At 33.2% G+C, this 19,629-nt stretch overlaps 1 protein-coding gene across 1 annotated transcript; it reads right to left on the reverse strand.

Annotated features, from left to right (window-relative positions):
- Nucleotides 1-673: 673 nt before the first annotated feature.
- On the reverse strand, nucleotides 674-16,758 carry LOC111510333 (uncharacterized). Its single transcript, XM_074181684.1, has 5 exons — nucleotides 16,599-16,758; nucleotides 12,259-12,634; nucleotides 10,681-10,766; nucleotides 1,772-2,207; nucleotides 674-981 (listed from the first exon to the last, which is right to left on the reverse strand). Exons 1-5 carry the CDS (start codon nucleotides 16,656-16,658, stop codon nucleotides 899-901), a joined length of 1,041 nt encoding a protein of 346 aa, XP_074037785.1. The 5' UTR covers nucleotides 16,659-16,758; the 3' UTR covers nucleotides 674-898.
- Nucleotides 16,759-19,629: the final 2,871 nt, after the last annotated feature.

Raw genomic sequence — 19,629 nt, forward strand, 5'->3', positions numbered from 1 at the left:
AATTTCCATATCTTCATCAATTTTGAACCGATTTTAAGGATTCCTTTTTTAAATACTAAGTAACTTTTGAAAAAACTATCATCTGGCATAACGGTCATACCAGAAATGAATAATGGTGGTAGTAACAAATGCGGTTATAGTAATGGACACAAAAATTCGAAGAAAAAAAAACTCCTTCACAATTTTGGAAATTTCTCCTTCAAAATTTGCAAAGAACCCCCTAAATATTGAAAATGTAGGACTATATTGGAATTTCATGAATACTTTTGCATGAATGACATTGTAACGAAAAAAAAATTGTTGGCTCCTGATCAAGATAGCACCGTTTTTTAATGTGTGTTTCTTGCCAGGATCAAATATATGTTTGAGGGTAAAAAAATGAATTGAAAAACGATGTTTCACAAGTAAAATTTCGGTCTAAAAGAAAAACACTTCACTGATATGGAATGCGTCCAGGATATCAATTTCAACGATACGTTCTACTGGTTATTTAGGAATATTCGCAAAATATAAAAAAATGGTTAAACATTTTTCGTCAAGTGGAAGAAAATCAATTACATCATCATGCCAAATTTCAGTCCCATTGATCCGATTTTGACGAAATGAAAAGTAATCAAAATTTCATATATATAAATTGATTGTGATATTGATTCAAAAACCGACTAAAAACAACTAGAATACATAGACTCTTTATTGAGCAAATATTGCAAATAAATAACAGACTATACATAATTTACAACTCATTGACGTAGGTATTGGTGTAGTAGAAGGTCAGATTGTAAAAAATTTTCAGCAACATTTTCGGTAAGAAAAACTCCTAGAGATACTACTCTATGTGTTTTATACAAACTGAAATGTTACCAAAACTTTTACGAGATGACAATTTTTTGTTCAGTGTTTACCAATGACCTGCCCATCCTCCGTGTCCTGCAGCCCATCCACCATGTCCTCCCCAAACACCTGCACCAAGACCAAGAGCACCTGAAAAAAAATTATCGAATATTTAATTTTGAAGGAAATGATATTCAATTCACTATCAGTTTTGATAAAAATACGTCTGTTACAAAATTCAAAAAACCGTAAAAACTCATCTTGAAGCCAATGTAGTCACAGAATTTGAATACCAGGGGTTAAGAAATGTAGGTACAAACTGGATATTTATATATGTATATATATATAGATATATATATATATATATATATATATATATATATATATATATATATATATATATTTATTTTATATTTCTCAATTTTTTAATATTATTTTTTTATTTCCAAAAAGTTTTATATAGGGTCTTTCATTCATATTTTATTTTTCAATGTTCACACTCACATTATAATTCGACTAGTCAAAATACCACGGTGTAGGTAATATAGATCAATAAAAATTATTTTTTATCAGTTCTCAAAGTAATGTACTGGGAGAACGTGATATTGATTTTCAACAAAATCTTGTCCCTAATTCAGAGGTGTTTGCTAAAAATGAGTTTGAATTTGATCAATGTTCGATTTCTGACAGTCGAGTCACACACTTATTTTAAGAAAGACATATAAGGGGTGCACGAGGTGTTAAAAATAACTGGTGGATTGAAATACAACTTTTGGCATTATTTTTGGCATAAAAATCATGTGGAATTCGAGTATAGAAACTTTAAGAGCCCAATGCTTCTACTTGGTACCCTGTATATTGTTAAATTATTTAAAGAAAGCGATAATATCTATCACTTAACGTAATCCAATTTATTAGAGAAGCTGACGAAGAGACTCACCAAGACCAACAGCAGGTCCAGCAACGAGAGCAGGGGCAGCTACAGCGGGTGTGATGACAGCTCCATGGTTGGTGGGTCCAACAACAGCAGCACCATGGTTAACGGGTCCAACAACAGCAGAGGGGCCGGCAGTAGGTCCAACAATAGCGGATGCACCTTGAACGGGTCCTACTATAGCAGATGGTCCTTGAACAGGTCCAACTACAGCAGCTGGTCCGGCGTGGGGTCCTACCACAGCGGCTCCAGCGGCTACTGGACCTACTACTGCAGCTCCGGGAACTACTGGGCCTACTACAGCTGCTCCATGTGCTGCTGGTCCAGCTACTACAGCCCCAAGGGCTGCTGGTCCGGCAAGGAGTCCATGTCCTCCCCATCCTAAGCCCCAGCCAGAAGGAGCCGCCGTTGCTACTGCCAAGGAGGCGAAGAAAGCGATAATCTACAAAAAATCATCCATTCAATATTTGAGAAATGAACTGATTGATTGAGTCAGTCGTTCCTGAGAGTACTGGATTTTGAATTTCCTGAATCAAAAAATTTAGACTAAATTCGAAAATTTCTCAAACAATATTAATAAAAATGCGTTCTAAAATGTTCCTTTATTAATCCAGAAAGTTTAAAGGCGAAATATTGTATCTATAACGTTTGTTTGAAGGTTGATGATATGAAAGGTGAAAATGTATTGTGTTTTTTCTGTATCTATATGTATCTTATCCAATTTTCGAGCAAATTGGATAAGACAAAATCGTTTTTTTGCAACCTTTGCTGCCTCCTTCCTATCACGTCTCAGAGTTCTTCAGAGATTTTGCATGAACTTAAGTGTCATTTTTGAAAATGTGATCTGGAATTTGACTATTGAGTTTTGATTCTCCACTTCCACAATGATGGGTAACTTACTACTTATTTTTGTAAAAAGTAGTTACATTGTGAATTTTTTTGGTGATGTGATATTATTTTTCATTATATGATTGCAAATTTCATAAACTTATTGGCACTTAAAATGAGTATAGTCCAAATATATTTGTTTACTTTGATTATTTACAAAAATGTCAATTGAATTCGAAAACAAAAAAGTAGATTCACGGGGTATAACTATGCTGTATGAATAATGATCACAGCACTATTGAATGACATGGTGTTTCTGTATATTCATAAACATTTGACACAAAAAATAACGACCGTTTCGTAGAATTCATATTATTCGCATTATTTATTATATTTCTGCATTATTTATCATTTCAAAGAAGAAGTAAATTCTTGGGTAGTTCACATAAACGCAACATTGAACATTTCACGGAAAATATTTATGATAGTTATCGTTGATCTAGTGGTAATAGATAAATAAATCTTCCCTATAAGGATATGGCGGAAAAAATCTTACCAAGGCGTTCATGGTCGAGATCTTGTTGAGTACAACTGAACAATGTAATTCGAGTAACATTCACCCTAGTTTATATAGTCATTTTCCGACCTTCGTCTTCGGCAAGGAATTGGCATTTTTAAATAGTTCATACTCCGGATCATTAGAATCAGGGACGGCCAACACCCATCAATATTGCTTTATGTTAAGTCACCGGGATATGGAAAAAGTGGATTGAACGTGTTGAATTGATTTGGGCCGCGATGCGTGAATTTCTTTATTCTGCAATCGTTGAAATAGGTATATTCAGAATACGAAGGAACATCGTTTTGAGAATAGGATAAAACACGAAATAAAGTAATTATTACGCTTGATGAAGTATTGATTATTATATTCATTGGAAGTGATTATATTTAATGATTATTTCTCTTGCTTAGTCTATTTCTAAATTATGTGTCGTTTATAAAAAGAAGTGTCAAATATATCAAATCGAAAAAAATCAACATTCGTTAGTTTTTATTTACGAATAAAATCCAGATTATGCAAAATTTTGAAACAGCCAAATTACATTTCTATGACTTCCGATTGAGCTGATTTTGAACCAGCAGAAAAGGACAAAGCTTTCGTCTCGAGTAACCAAACATACGGATATTTGACCAAAAAAGCTGACCATAAATCCATTTAATCAAACCAGTTGATTCACCTGGTTATTACTTCAATTACTTAATAGATCGGAGCCATCTACTTGCGACATATATATTTTACATATATGTAGGTATGTTTGTATGTATGTATGTATGTTAACCGGCAGCGACTTTTTGACAAATCTAATCCTGTCGCTGGAAAGCTTTACTTTGGATTTGGAAAATTTGTGTACAATTACCAGTTTCTTTTTCACGTCATTCACATACTCTGAAATAGGTACCTCTTGAGAATCATCAGATGGGCTGCCACACAATACATCTATCGAAAGTTTTAGTTCTTGACCAGTTAACAACATGTATGGTGTGTAACCTGTCGCGTCATGTTAGGAGCTCCTGTATGCCAACAGAAAAAGAGGAACCAATTTATCCCATTTTCTTTGGTTTCCGGAGACAAACATCGAAAGGTAGTTCTTCATGGTGCGTTTATGCCTCTCGACCATTCCATCGGACTGTGGGTGAAGAGCATTTCTTCATTCCCAACAGAGTTATTATTTCGTTTCATAAATCCGATTCGAAGTTGCGGCCCTGATCCGAGTGTATTTCTTGGGGTACTCCGTGTCTGGCAACTACGTTCTGCAACAGGTCTTCTACCATCGTTTTAGCCTGTTGGATGGGTAAGGCCATTTGAAGAAATAGTTCCTCACAACCATTAGGTACTTGTTACCGGATGTAGTCATAGGAAGTGGTCCCAGAATGTCAACTGCAATTCTTTCGAAAGTGTACCCACTGAGGTTTTGCTTCAACCTCCCTCTTTGTCTTGTCTTTGGACCTTTCCTTGAAGAGCACAGGTCACAGCGCTTACACCACTCTTCCACGTCTCGACGGCAATTGACTCGATAGTACCTCTCACGCACTCTCGATAGAGTTCTATTCACTCCAAAATGCCGTCCAGGACGATCATCGTGTAGCTTTTCGAGTATTTTCGGGTTACACGTCTTTGGAATGATCATCTGGAATTTGTGGGTTTTTCTATGCAGGCTTTTCCATTTTCGAGTGAGTAGGTCATCTCGAATTCATATGGAGTCCCATTGGAGCCAGTAACTCTTTTTGTTGGCCGTGCTTGGAGATCTCTTGCCTTTTATGCCTGTCTACTTTGTCAATCTATTCTCGTACAGTTTTCAAGACTGGATCCTCCTTCTGCGATACGATGATATCTTGCCTCGTCATGGTGGTAGTGTCACCCTCGTTAGTTGGGTCACGACTATTACTGATCGTACCACACCATGGTCAGGTGATTTCTGTCCATACCTATCGCTTCGAAGTCAACTCAACACACTCAAACTACACTTTTTGGGAACTCATCCATTTGGAGAACGGTGTATCTATGGACTAAACTTTCTGAGATATTCTTTTTAAAATTAATATAATTAACTACGATTTGAAACCAATTCAAACCGCTTCCCGCAGAGTAGTAGATAGCATGTAACGCGTGACATTTTTTCTGAGAAAGTAAATGTTTCAAACCCCGACGTGATAATGTTAAAACACATTGAGTAAGTAATTGGGTGTCAAATTGCAATAATTTTGGCAAAATAGAAACTTCGGACCAGAAAGTTGTACTCATCTCTTCAGATATTGATCCCTCAACATATCTAGAAGCTGGTGGGTTTGGAACATGGAAGGTGTCTTAATTATTGGCCCTCAACAAATCTGGAAGCTGATGGGTTCAGAACATGAGAAGTACTTTAGTTATTGACCCCCCAACTTACCCTGAAGGTTAGTGGGTTTCGTTCATGGAAAGTACGTTAGATATTGATCCCCAATATACCCGAAGGCTGGTAGATATTGATTCCCAAACAAACTTGAAGGCTGATTGGTTTAGAACGTGAAAAGTACATTAGATATTGACCCCCCAACATACTTGGGCTGATGGGTTTATTACATAAATGTTCGTTAAATTTTTTCCTTCTCTATATACTTTCATGAAAAGTGTTCGACCTCTGAGAGAAGTATGGTAGTGGGGAAAGTACTATAATGGATGATCCTTCAGGGATGCAACTCAATAACACTTCAAACAATAATATCTCTCACTATCGGTGTTATTATGGAATTTGATTTCAAAGATCGTTCATAAACTACACTGTTTTGAATCTTATGTAAAATAAACTACACTGTTTTAAAAAATCCTATGTAAAATAAAATTTTGGCATAGAGGAAAGACTGAGCGTTTAATGCACTATCGATCAGAAAATTCGTATGTCATTTTGAAATTTCTGTTCGTCAAACTTCAGATTACCTCGAAAAATGATCTTGAAATATTTTCGTTCTAGAAAAGACCCTCTCATGTTCTGCTATTCGTCATTATACATTGCATTTGTTGGTGTTGAGAGGTAGCTTATTTATTCCCAGAATAGGATTGGGTTAAAATTTGTACATTTTAATTCCTAACCATGCTATACTGCATTGTGATCTTTTAGTGAGGTATAAAATAATATTAGTAGTTGCTGAAGAAACAGATCACATGTCTTTATTGAACATGTGTACATAAAACATTTTACTGAATTAGTAATTTCACCAACTGAAAGTATTTTGACCGAATTCAAAGTATACTCGCATTTATCAACAATCACAACTATGAATTCCATACTTTTGCATTATGAAACTAGACTCTACTATTTTTGAGCACGCCTTCTGTAAATTTTCGTCTTGAATTCTTTAGTTTCATGAAACGTGTACTTCCGTATTCGTTCTAGAAATGTGAATACTTCAGATAATGTATATGGATTTATCCGACTTTTACTACAAACCGCGAGGGTAGCATTGAAGGGTACTTTGATATAACAGTGGAGAGTTTTAAAAAGGCCTTTATTATTTTTTTCTCTTTGTGTAATACACTTGTTTCTCTTCTTCTGCTATTGAAGTTTCCTTGAACAGAATTGCATATTTCCTTCTGGATTCACTCCCGTTCGATCAATCAACAATAAAATCTGATACACCATTCCACATCTTTCCTGGAAAGAAAATAAAGTACATAGGAATAATTCTAGACACCAATTTGAAATGGGACCTCCATATTAAATATACCGTCAATAAATAGAGGACCATTCTATTCAAATTTAGGGAACTTAAAGAACTCCTACCTCTAAAATATCTCAAAACTGTATACTACTCGTTTGTGGAAAGTCATATCTGCTATGGAATAGTAGTTTGGAGAGGGGCATTAAATAGTCATATTTCTCAAATTGAAATCATGCAAAGGCGTTTTCTTAAATTAATATTCTCTAAAAATGGTAGATGTCCCTGTGATAGATTATACATCGAAACTCGTCTGTTAGACATACGACAGTTGTATTTTTTATGCTCTAGCACTAAATATCATACAAATAGACATACGGCATCGCTTCCTTTACATCAGTACCACATCCGCCATTAGAGATCAGTATACTATACCCCTAATGGTCAGGGTCGTTACTCAAAGATCATTTATTTACTTTGCCCCTGAACTCTACAACCGAATTCCTGAAAATATAAAATGTATCTTAATTATCAATCGCTTCAAAAAAGAGTTGATAGAGCATATTCTTCAAAGTCAGAGACTTGAACTTTTACGTCTATTTGAGTAGATGGGAAAAAAACATACGTAGGTACCTTTGCTATATTGTCCACTTACAATTCTGTTATACATATCTGTTCATATATATAACTATCGCTTTATTAATATATATCTCATCTATTTTCAACAATATCCATATTGATTTCAACATGTTTTTATATATTATTACTAGTACGCGTATTTTACAATTGTGATTTTATACTTGATGAGCTTTTTCCTGAGAATAGTACAGCAAACGTGTCACGAGAGACAGCACTAGTAGTAGGGACAAACAATAAACTATTCACATGTAAAACAGTGTTATTTACGTAATATCAATTTATTATTTAAAAATATAAATCTGATATAAAAAATTATTTTGTGCTAGTATAATGCCAACAAAGCATTGCTGTTTTGCGAATTGTACGTCGGATAATCGATATCCAAAAGAAAACGTGTTTTTATACCATTTATAAAACCTCATAATAATGAGGTTAGATGTAAGAAATGGATACATGCTTCGAGTAGAGTGGATTCAACAGTGCAAAAAAAATATTCATATGTATACTCTAAACATGAAATGAATAGTAAATTTTTCATAGTCAATTACCATTGATTAGAATGAGATATAATTTCAATCGTTTATTGAATTATATTCATTTATTATATTTAATTAAATTTATTTCCTTACCATCTATATTTGATTCATATTTTGAAATTCATAATTATTTTAAATTTCTTTCATTACATTTTGAATCTACCGCTACTCTTTTAATATAGTCTGTATACTAACCTGTCTATTAATTAACTTTTTTTTCCAGTTACTTTTGAATTACGGCATGCAAGCCAAAGTTTTAATGTTACAACATTGTTATTCTTCACAGTTACAAATTTTAGTTTTGATCTAGGAACATTTTCTTCTGTTGAAAACATTCTTTTAAAATTGTACTTTACCATATGTTTATATGAGGAGGCAGTGTTTGTCCCTACCGAACTACTAGCGCTGCTAGTGAGTGATTTTTCGTACTTCACGAAAAAGGTTCATTGTCAATTTAGTTTTATGTTTGTATGATTTCGTATTTAAATAATATTTTATGTCAAAACTGACAACTTTTTATATATATATATATATATATATACTTATATTCCATATATTAAGTAGTTTATTCTCATACGCAAATCCCTTTTATGTAATTCATACTCATATTTTAATATTTATCATATATTTATTTTTTTCCTTTGGATCTCCTTTTCAACACATACAAGCAACATCTGATGCTTCTGTGGTTTCTACGATGTATATTCAACTGTATGTATTACTTTAGTTATTTCTTTTTGTGATTTGAATCTGAATAGACATTATTATTATTATTACTTGAAGGACAACATCTTTTTTGTCACCTCTACCTTCGCTCAAAAATTTGCTTCTTCCTCAATTACCTTTCAGAGATTCATCCTTCATCTTTCAGAATGTTCTTAAAAGAGGAATGAGCTCAAAAAAAAATAGTTTTGATATGATGTTTAAATATCGATAAAAAGTGATTCTTTTTAGTAGACAGTAAAAAAATCCATATAGTTTCCAGATATATTCATGCCCCATGCATATTTTTTATTGAGGTATTAATGAAATTGAATAATTGAAAGGGTTATAGTTTCTGGTTCTCTATTTTCATTAAAAATGTAGGAAACTTCTGAAAGAAGGAATAAAGCAATTGGATTAGAAATTAACTCTTCACTCAAAGATGTATAGAAATTACTCTCAGATACAATCTGAAAGAAAAAGCCTCACGAAACTTTATCGCTTTTTTCCACTCTTCGGAAATTTCTACATTTTTGTGTAAAAAAATAGATAAGTAGAAAGTCAAAATGTTTAAAATATCTCCTGAAAAATGTAGCCCTCTCAATTCAATCAAGATTCATATGGCTGGGATTGAATCAAGTAACCGTTCTGTCATCATAACATTAGTATATTTGACTCTTCCGTATCATCTTGTGATTTTGTCTCAAACGTTGCTGATGACGTAATAAGACAGTCTAATTTCGAAACTTCAAATTCCGCCATATCGGAAACCTCCGAAGGAAAGAAGAAAACAATTAGATTTGAAATACTTTCTTTCTAAACATGTGTAGATAATGCATAGAAAGTTACTTTCAGATACAAACTGTAAGAAAAAAGCCCTCCCGAAACAACTAATTTCACATGAACATTGATATACGAAAAAAAAAGTTCTTTCGAGGATGATAGTGTTTCATGTAAGTAAAATTTTATATCGTAACTTTTTCATATTATATTGTGTAGCCTTCCTATGAATGATAGTTGATTCAATTAAATAACAATTGTTTGGAGTACAAAGTGAATAGGTTAAAGTAATTTTTATGTAATTCAATGTTCATATGAAAGTTTTTTTCGTTCATTTAAAATTTTTGTGGAAGTAGTTATTTTGGAGAGATTTCTTCCAGTTTGTATCTGAAATTAACATTTATACATGATCTACATAGTTTATGTTGAACTTAATTGCTTCGTTTTCCATTTTTTTGTATAAAAATGTAGGAGTAGAAAGCCAAAAAGCATTCTATGCATTCATTGAGTAATAATCTGAGAACTCATCTTTTTTTAGGGGAATCATTGCGCTTGGCACTAAATACTGATGTTTGCTAGTAATTTTCTGTCAAAAAAATTGAACTTGCAATATTCAATTTCATTTCGAAACTTCAACTGACTTCACAGCGTTATTTGATAGAAACCTCCTATTTTTATTCATATACACATTCTTTTGTTTCAACAGAGAATCATTTTAAAATGATCGTATTCACTTGGAAATACGGAATTTGAAGAAACCTTGTGTTATTTGTGAAAAAAACAGAAAATATTCTAGCAATCTGTTAACTGCAATTCCTTGTCTTTTATTTTTTCAATCTTGGAGAACAGATAATGTTTTTGCAGTAAGGAATTTATCACCATCAAGTTTAGAAATTAAAACCTAGAAACCTTCAGCAGAATGGTGTTAATATACATGTATTCATGTTCCAATGCTGCGATTTTTTCCAACTTCAATGTGACAATATACTAATACTGATTCACAAACACATATGAGAATACATAGACTCTTTATTGAGCAAATATTGCAAATAAATAACAGACTATACAGAATTTACAATAAATCTGAGGCGAGTTTCGTTATGTTCCAAAAATGTAAAAATTTTCAGCAATACTTGTAGTAAGAAAAACCCTTAGAGTCAATGCTCTATAGGTTCTATGCAGACTAAAATATTACTGAAATATTTACAAGTCGACAATATTGCTGTTCAGTGTTTACCAATGACCTCCCCATCCACCATGACCTGCAGCCCATCCACCATGTCCTCCCCAAACACCGGCACCAAGACCGAGAGCACCAACACCTGGAAAATAAATTATAGGATCAGAAAAGAAGAAAAGTTATTTGAAGAAGTACTCAGCTCCTGGAGTATCTGTCAATAGAATACAGAAGCTCCTTCAGTACGAAATGGAATCGATTTCTGAAGAAAACTCGAAGTTTAATTTGTCGACGTTTCACGAAATAAATTATCATCTTCAGGTACTAAACGAACAAATGAATCCATAACAATAGTTATAAGTGTATAAACTGGAAAAAATGAAGGATATGAATCAACGACATTTGATTTTGATTTCGTTATATCGTCGAAAATATATAATGAGCATAAATTAAGTATCGCTATCTTATGAATAGGAACCATCGTTTCCTACAACCAAAAATAGACGACTGACAAGATACATTAAATGAAAGTTTTTCTCAGGAATGCCTGCATGATGTACATGAGTTTTATCAGAATAAAATGTTCCTCAGTTATATTTTCAATATATGATCTTTTGTTAATGTTTTTTATATTCAATTATTCCATTAGACGGATTATAAAAAGGCTCTCAATGAAAGATACGACATTAAAAATTCAAACAAGATATATTATGCCAATCTCATCAAACAGATAACAACGACACTCTTCATAGTAATCGTATGGATCTATCTCATGAGACATGGAAAATCATGACGAACATACAGAAAAACTTTCATTTCACACATTTTTTCAATCCAGTCTAATGTTGTTAGTATAGAACATTGGTATCTATTCGTGAGATTTCAATTCCTGATTTGTATCTACTTCATAATTTCGAATATATGAGTAAATGAATCTTTCGAAGTAAACAGTTCAGGTTCTTCCTCTCTTCCAATTTCAACAGATCTAACTGTAACTGTCGTTGTGCGTTGCGGGTGAAAACAAGTTTTGTAAAACATCGGAGCAATCGGTCCCATTCACAAATAAAAAACTTCTGTATTACCATCGTTGGGTTGTTGAGAAATTGCACTGGTTTCAAAAGAATGTCTCGCCTAAGAATGAAAAAACATTTTCAGTTTAATTCGATGGAAATTGTTTCCGTCTATTGTTTCCGTTTATTGAATTTTATTGAAACAAAATTGCAAAGCTAAGAAAAATGATTATTCTGTTTCCAAAATATACACTGTTGAGAAAAAATACGATAGCAGCTTCGTTGGCATCAGAAATAGAAACCAAATAATTGGATAGGTTTGAGGCTGATAAAAGGTTCACATAAAAAAAGGAAACTTTCGTTGAGTATTTAAATACATCAGTAAAAATAATGATTTATATTGTACCATTAGACTCATTAGACATTAACGAAAATTATATGAACTTGTCTGCTATACTGAACATATTGACTAGAAGATATATCTGGTGACAGTTGCAATGAAATTACGTAGGAACATGATAATAACTAATAAAATTCTACAAAAATCATGGTTTTTATTTTTGCTATATATTATGTGAGCAGAATTTCCGTCTGATGATATGGAAAGAGTATGGAAATTATACTTACCGAGACCAACAGCTGGACCAGCAACAACAGCAGGAGCAGCTACAGCGGGAGTGATCACAGCTCCATGGTTGGTGGGTCCAACAACAGCAGCACCGTGGTTAACGGGTCCAACAACAGCAGAGGGGCCAGCAGAAGGTCCTACAATAGAGGATGCACCTTGAACGGGTCCTACTACGGCAGCACCACCAGCATGGGGTCCTACAACAGCCGCTCCAGGAACCACTGGTCCCACTACAGCTGCTCCATGGGCTACAGGGCCTGCTACTACAGCTCCAAGAGCTGCTGGTCCAGCAAGGACTCCATGTCCTCCCCAACCTAAGCCCCAACCAGAAGGAGCGGCGGTTGCTACTGCCAAGGTGGCGAAGAAAGCGAGGATCTACAAAACATTATGAATCAAAATTCTGTTTGGAATTAACAAAAGTCATTTCATTCAATATGAAACTTGAGATTTCGAATAGGATATCTTTTTTCCCTAATATTTTAGAAGAATATGAAATGGGACAATTACGGATTGAGGATACTCCGAATTCAGTTTTTCTTATGCGCTTTGGTGTGCTCATAGTTTTTTTTCTCATATCCTCTATATATACTAATATACTTCAGCCCTATAATCAACTACACAATCAATATTGATAGGAAGAGCACAAAAATAACAAAATAGTAATTTCGTAAAGTTGTGAATGAAAATAACGTTGATGAAACTTTGAGATAGAACACAAATTTTTCTCTGCCACTTGCCTGAGGATATTTTATCTTAATGTGTGTATCAAATGTAATGAAAAAAATTATAGATGTATCCTCTCCGAGAAATTTGATTCTTAAAATGTGTTTTTCCATCAGCTAGCTGTTACTTCCTTAGGAGCGACAGCCCTCAAAAGTGAAACTTTTATAGATACTTTCACGGGAGGTGTTGACGTGACTTGGCACATTTGATGCCACCAAGAGCGGTACATATCAGAAATACGCGATGGACTGTGACTGCTCATTGTTTTGAGGTTCAATTCAGAACACCTCGAACTTCACTGTTCAAGAACTCTTTCATTTGGAGAACTGTGTTTATGTGGAATGATTGGATACATTTTTCCAAATGTATCCAATCTCCAGCGATTCAAATAAAACGTGAATCACTACTTTGGCATAGATACCGCTCTCAGAGAGCCTTAAGGATTTTTCTGTAGTGCTTGTGTGTTTTTCTCGAAAAAAGCTAAGGATTAACGATGTTTTATCTTTTAATGGGCGATTTCTAGCACGGAATTCTACTAATTCACTGAATACTAATTGATACCAATGGATATGTTTCGCTTAGATTAAATTTATTTCTGTCGTGTGATTTTACTGGAATATATTTTGGTAAATGCATATTTCATTAAAGAAATATTGAACTACACTATATATTAAAACAATAATTGTTCTCTAAATCGTTCGTAGAAGTTGCAGTTGATGGATTAAAAGAATTGATAACACGTTAGTTACAATGAAGTGACAAACATAAATAATAAGCGGAAATGTCAGTTCAAAATATTTGTGATAACTTCAGATTATCTCCTGGAAAACATTCTGAATATTTTTATGATGTACGTGTTTGATATTGAAAGTTACCTTTGAATTTATTCAGTGAGTGACGAATGATTTGTGATTCAGTCGATTCAATTTGCTTTGCTCCTGCGAGGAACTGATAATAATTGACAATTTTTGGAATGCAAGGTAAATATTTATGAAAGTATGTCATAAAAATAACAATCATTCTTGAATATCAAAAACAATTATATTCAAATATTGCGATTATTTCGAAATAATCTGGATAATGGAAAGATATGGAATCAATGGAGAAGCTATATTTTGTTATACCTTGTGTGCAAGATGAGGACAGCAAGCGTGGAAAAGTGTGAGAGATACAAAGTCTGTTAAATAAGGAAACAGTTACCCATTTCAGAGGTTATTCTACATTTTTTATGTATCATCAGTACATCGTAGTGAATTTCAAAACTTCATTTTTATAATCTCTAAAATAGTCAACTTTTCCCAATTCAACTGAATTTGTACCTCTCACGGTTTCCGATTTTCCCATGTTGGTCCTACTTATTTTGTTCACATTGTATATTTGTTTCTGCTCGTTATTTGAAGTTATTGATTTACATTAATTTCAATTATTGTATTTCTTGAGAGACAAAAAGGCTATTTCATGAATCAAAGTGATAATTTCAAACCTCGTTAATCCGTAGCTCGCACAAGTTTCGTCTTTTGAAGGTTGTCGTTCGTAGGGGGCGACAACTGGTTACCGAAAAAAATCAGTTTTTTTGCACCGACAGACAGATCATGAAAAAACAACAAAATAGAATTATCTTGGAACATGTTGGATGATAAAAATCAGCTGGTTTGAAAGTACATGTAATTATTAAATCGGTTTGCTTTTCTCTAGAAACAAAGATTTTGTCTTTTTTTTTTCTCGATTATCTGGGAAAAAATTCGTGTCTCGCCTTGATAAGAATAACGTTTCTTTCGAAGAGAGAAGGTATTCTCTTGTTTCGTCTTGTCTTTCCTCGACGTCTTCTGACTTTTCTTGACAAGAAATATACCAAATTAACATTTTGAACCACAATGCTGAATTCGTTAGTGATTGAGGTTTATACTTGAGATGTTTTATGTTTTACTGACTTTACAACTTTTTCTAGTCTCAATTTTTTTACTATCACTGTTACTTCAGTAATTTGCATGCTTGTCAGTATTCCACTGGTTGTTGAAGTTTGAAGTACATATTTAGACAGTGAGGTTTGACTTGACAGGTATATAAGAAAAATCCTCATTGATCAAAAAGCCTTACTACTAGCTGAGTAGAAGAAACCATATTAAGATACCATATAAAAAAAAATCAAAGTTTAATCATTGTTTGGTATCACTAATTAAGATAAAACTGCTCTTTGGGGATGGAAAAATAAAAGAAATTCATAGCCAACAAAAGTTATTTCTAGTTCATCAAAATTTTGCTAACGTAACATATGTATGTAATACAATTTGTGACATTTATACTAGCATGCTACCTCAAGAGAAATCACATTTTATGATCGATTCTGAGCGGAGAAAAATCAATAAAAGTTCAACTGTTTCATTCATTCTCCTACTCCGTAAGTGAAATTTTACTTCCTCCAATGATTATATTCTGTAGGAATCCAGTAAATGATATCTGATTCGTTTTCATTACGAATATTTTGAATACTTGATTACAAACGGAATAGAAAAAAATTTTTTTCGTATAATCCAGCGTTAGATGAAAGTATTCGATTCGAAAGTTTTTTTGTTTCGTGTAATTCAATATTTCTATGAAAATAGCTGTTTCGAGAGGTTTTTCTTCCAGTTTGTGTCTGAAAGTTACTTCTTTACAGGATCTACATATCTTTGTATAGGGTTGATTTTTAAATTAATTGCTTCCTGCTTTTCTTTGGATGCTGAAAACTTTCTTTCCTAACAACATGTGTATATCTTAGATTCCATTATTATCCAATTGTTTCCAAAATTATTATAAATTAGAGACACTCTATACTCACGTGGAAATATTATTATGATTGACACTCAAATACTACTGTACAAATGGACAATTACCCTAAGGGGTTGATTGCCTTATGAAGCTACTGTAATGTACGCAACCAAGTTTATGGTAGTTTTATTTTTAATCGATCATAGTAATACCATAGGTAATAAAAAAGTAACTGGTCCAGAAAATTCTCCATTAGCCTTCATGAAAGTAACTAGAAAAGTTATAATCCATATCGAGTATTAGCAAAATCATATAGTAGCTTATCTCTCAGTAATTAGATGATTTCGGAGTTGAAACTGATCTGATGTGTGAAATAATATTTAGTTACAATTGTTTTCCTAAAACCTTCTGAAGTTAGTTTAATATCTATTCGCCAATAAGTTGAGATTGGAAATATTGGAAAGATAGATATTTTTCAAATCTAAATGAAATCAAATCTATGAAATAAGAGAAAATAATCAACTCATGAAAGCAAGAAGATAACCATTAACCTGTTCAGGTTCAGTGATATCAGATGCATAAATAATGAAGAGTAAATATAGTATACTTCTTGAGAAACTCCACAAATTCTGTCGATATTTTTGCGACAGTTCAAACTTCATTCCTGCATTATCCATCACACCAAAACACATAAAAACAGATTTACATAAATAATTGAACGAGACCTAGAAAATGTAGCTTTTCCTATATAATTTCAAAAAATCATTACTTTCATTATTCTACAGAATAGCTGTATAATGATTATCATTTATCTGATATCAATAGATTAATTATGCTCCATATATGGAAATGTCGGAAAAAATCTTACCAAGGCGTTCATAGTTGAGATCTTGTTGAGTACAACTGAACAATGTAATTCGAGTAGCATTCACCCCAGTTTATATAGTCATTTCCCGACCTTCATTACTTGCAAGAAATTGTCATTCTCAAACAGTTCACACTCCAAATCATTAAAATCAGGGACAGACAACACCCATCAATATTGGTTCACGTTGTCACCGGAATATGTAAAAAAGTTTATCGAAGGTTTTGGAATCATTTGTGCTTTCATCCGTGAAGTTCATTACTTTGTTAGTGGTAGACTTTTCAATGTTCTGTGGAATCAACAACGAAGACACCGTCAAGTCTTTTGGTGCAACGTATTAGTGCCTATAAAATGATTTTGAATAAAATGATAATAATCGCTAGATGATCAACTTCATTATCTTCTTTTTCATCCTTAGAGCATACTTCAACAAGTATATCGTGATATGGAAACGGAAAAACGTCAAGACACTAATGGAAATATGTCTTCAAATGACTTCTATTTATCAATATGTGGAACCACGTCGTTTTATTTCTTGAAAAATTTGATTGAGGTACGTCGATTGCTAAAGGAATTCGGTGTAGTGTCCCGAAATAAATGAACATATCACACATGTTTTTATTCCAATATTAAAATATTGATAATGATATATATATATATATATATATATATATATATATATATATATATATATATATATATATATATATGTTAACTCGAAGATTCTCAAGGATAAAGTATGATGAGCTGTTTTCTCGGGTTTCGCTCCGTGTTCTGTGTATTTTCTCCCCATAAGGATTATTTTCACAACGTTTCGGCAAAGTCTCATTTGCCATCTTCTGGTGATGTCTGGTTTTTTTCAACTAGACTGATTAATTCGAACTCTGTGTCTCAATTTATAAGGATGGATGTTTCCCTTTACCTGTGTTGCTGCCACTACCTGTGTTTGCTCGACTACCTGTTTTGGTCTTATTACCTGAGCTGCCTCCCTTTGATTTTTCTTCAGATCGCGAATGCAAATTCGCGATCTGAAGAAAAATCCATTTGCACATCAAATACAAAGTGTTTTTTGTTCGTTTTCTTGTTATTTTTATGGCAATAAATTTATTATTATTATTATGTAACTAAGAGTTCTTTCTACTACTCATCACTAAGCATTGTGATATCTCTCTGTTCGGCTGTTTTGTGTGAGAAAAAATTGTTCATGATAAAATACAACCTGAGATATGGTGTAAAACTTTGAATAAGAATGTTTCAAAATATCATATGATGGGACAGTTCTTAAATTGAATGTGGATTCAGCTCCTCAACTCTCGTATCTGGTTCTTAGGAATGTGATTCTTATTCATTATTTCGATCGGTTAATAGTATTTTTTCTTACTTTGAACTTGTGATATTCAGGACTAGTAATAAATTTCCTTTTTATGTAATGTTGTAGGTATTCATGTGTAATAAACCACATTTATTGATTTGAATCACAAAAAGTCGAAGTTATTTCTACGCTCCAGTGCATTCACTGGAGGTGTAGGTGTAGGTGAGTTTCATGCATCGGCAAAATCATTCGCCTAAAACTGGAGCCTTAGAACTGACATTTGAACTTTCAGATATTTATTTCGAAACTACGAATGTGATAGAAGTATGTGAAAATAATTTATAAATTAGTAGTATAATCCCAGGCAAAAAATATATATTTTTTTCATCAGAATAAAAAATATTCCTTTTAGACTGTATGGCCGAAGTGTATTATTACCTAACGACAAAAATGGGATCCAATGTTGAATGTTTTTTATATAGATTATAACATTCGAGAGTATTACTGTTTTGGATATGACAAGGGTTTTTCAGTAATGCTTATTTTGAAATGGGTTCGGAAGAACAAAAACGGCACATACGATGCACAATTTTCGAAAGCAACTTCTGAGAAAGGCGTGTCTGTGTGGGTCATAGAAATGTGATGAGAAAAAGCAAAAACAACTTCTTTCAAAATATAAATAAGATGATGGTACCCAGCAGGTCAAAAACATTTTATAGGAATTACTAATTGAAAAGTTGTGAGTAACTCAATTCATAAAATTCATGACACAAAAATATAACTACATATTATGTATGTCTGAATGCGATGAACTCAAAAACTACCGAACGGTTCTTCATATGGTTTTTACCAATCTGTTTAAATCTGTTTTTTAATTATTCAGCTGTCGCCCCCATACGAAGACAACTCTCAGAAGTTGAGAAACTTGTGCGAGCTAAGGACTAACGAGGTCTTACCTTTTAACGTGTGATTCCCAACACGGTTGCAGAATCATCCCAGCTTCAACCAAATAAATTCTCTCGAGAAAAATATCTGGTCGAAGCAGGAATCGAACCCACGCCTTAAGATCGTGAGTCGGGCGCACTACCACTGCGGCCAATTCCACAACCACTGGACGGAATGAATCAAGATTGAGGTTTACATATAGGCTGATTCTTGCTGGATGGCACATTAGACGTTTCTGGTCAACCAGATACCGAATCACTTTGAATATTTAATGAAGAGTATATTCTGACGTTCTCTATACAACTGAAATATTTTCGAAAATGCGGTGTTGCCAATTTCATTAGAAAGTAGTATCTTTCATTTTTCAAATGGAACATCCTTTATGTAATAATATTTTTGGAATATACCACAATTACCCGTTAACACTTCTTATTATTCCCCTATACCTATCCTATTTAATTTAAATTGTTTTCTTCGTAAATCATGACCTCTGAAAATGCTGATATATTTGAGTTAATCGAGTTAAGAAATTTAATGGTAACAACTTTTGGTTTGAAGTTAGATGATACTTGGAAGCTTCCCACACTCCAGCGTAATCTCCGTTAATTCAATACAGGATGGTAAAAAATACAGTTTATTGGTTTGCTTGACGAAGTGACAGAAAGTTCATTATTTCGAAAGGAAAACCCTGTGTATTGATGCAAATTCATGAAGCTATCGGAGGTGCAATGTTTTTTCCGTACAAACTAAAAATTTCTTAAAATAGAGTCTGATAAT

The sequence above is a fragment of the Leptinotarsa decemlineata genome, unplaced genomic scaffold (genome assembly GCF_025532065.1).
Source record: "Leptinotarsa decemlineata unplaced genomic scaffold, Ldec_3_MD MMD2_tig00026314_RagTag_RagTag, whole genome shotgun sequence".
NCBI lineage: Eukaryota > Metazoa > Arthropoda > Insecta > Coleoptera > Chrysomelidae > Leptinotarsa > Leptinotarsa decemlineata.

Bases quoted from the DNA above. Each gene is read 5' to 3' on its own strand.
- LOC111510333 (XM_074181684.1), bottom strand. From the start codon at position 16,658: ATGCTACTCGAATTACATTGTTCAGTTGTACTCAACAAGATCTCAACT. The intron at 2,208-10,680 runs TAAACACTGAAC...GATTTTTTGTAG, and splicing joins GTGGATGGGGAGGTCATTGG to ATTATCGCTTTCTTCGCCTC. The intron at 982-1,771 runs GTGAGTCTCTTC...ATTTTTTTTCAG, and splicing joins TGGACCTGCTGTTGGTCTTG to GTGCTCTTGGTCTTGGTGCA.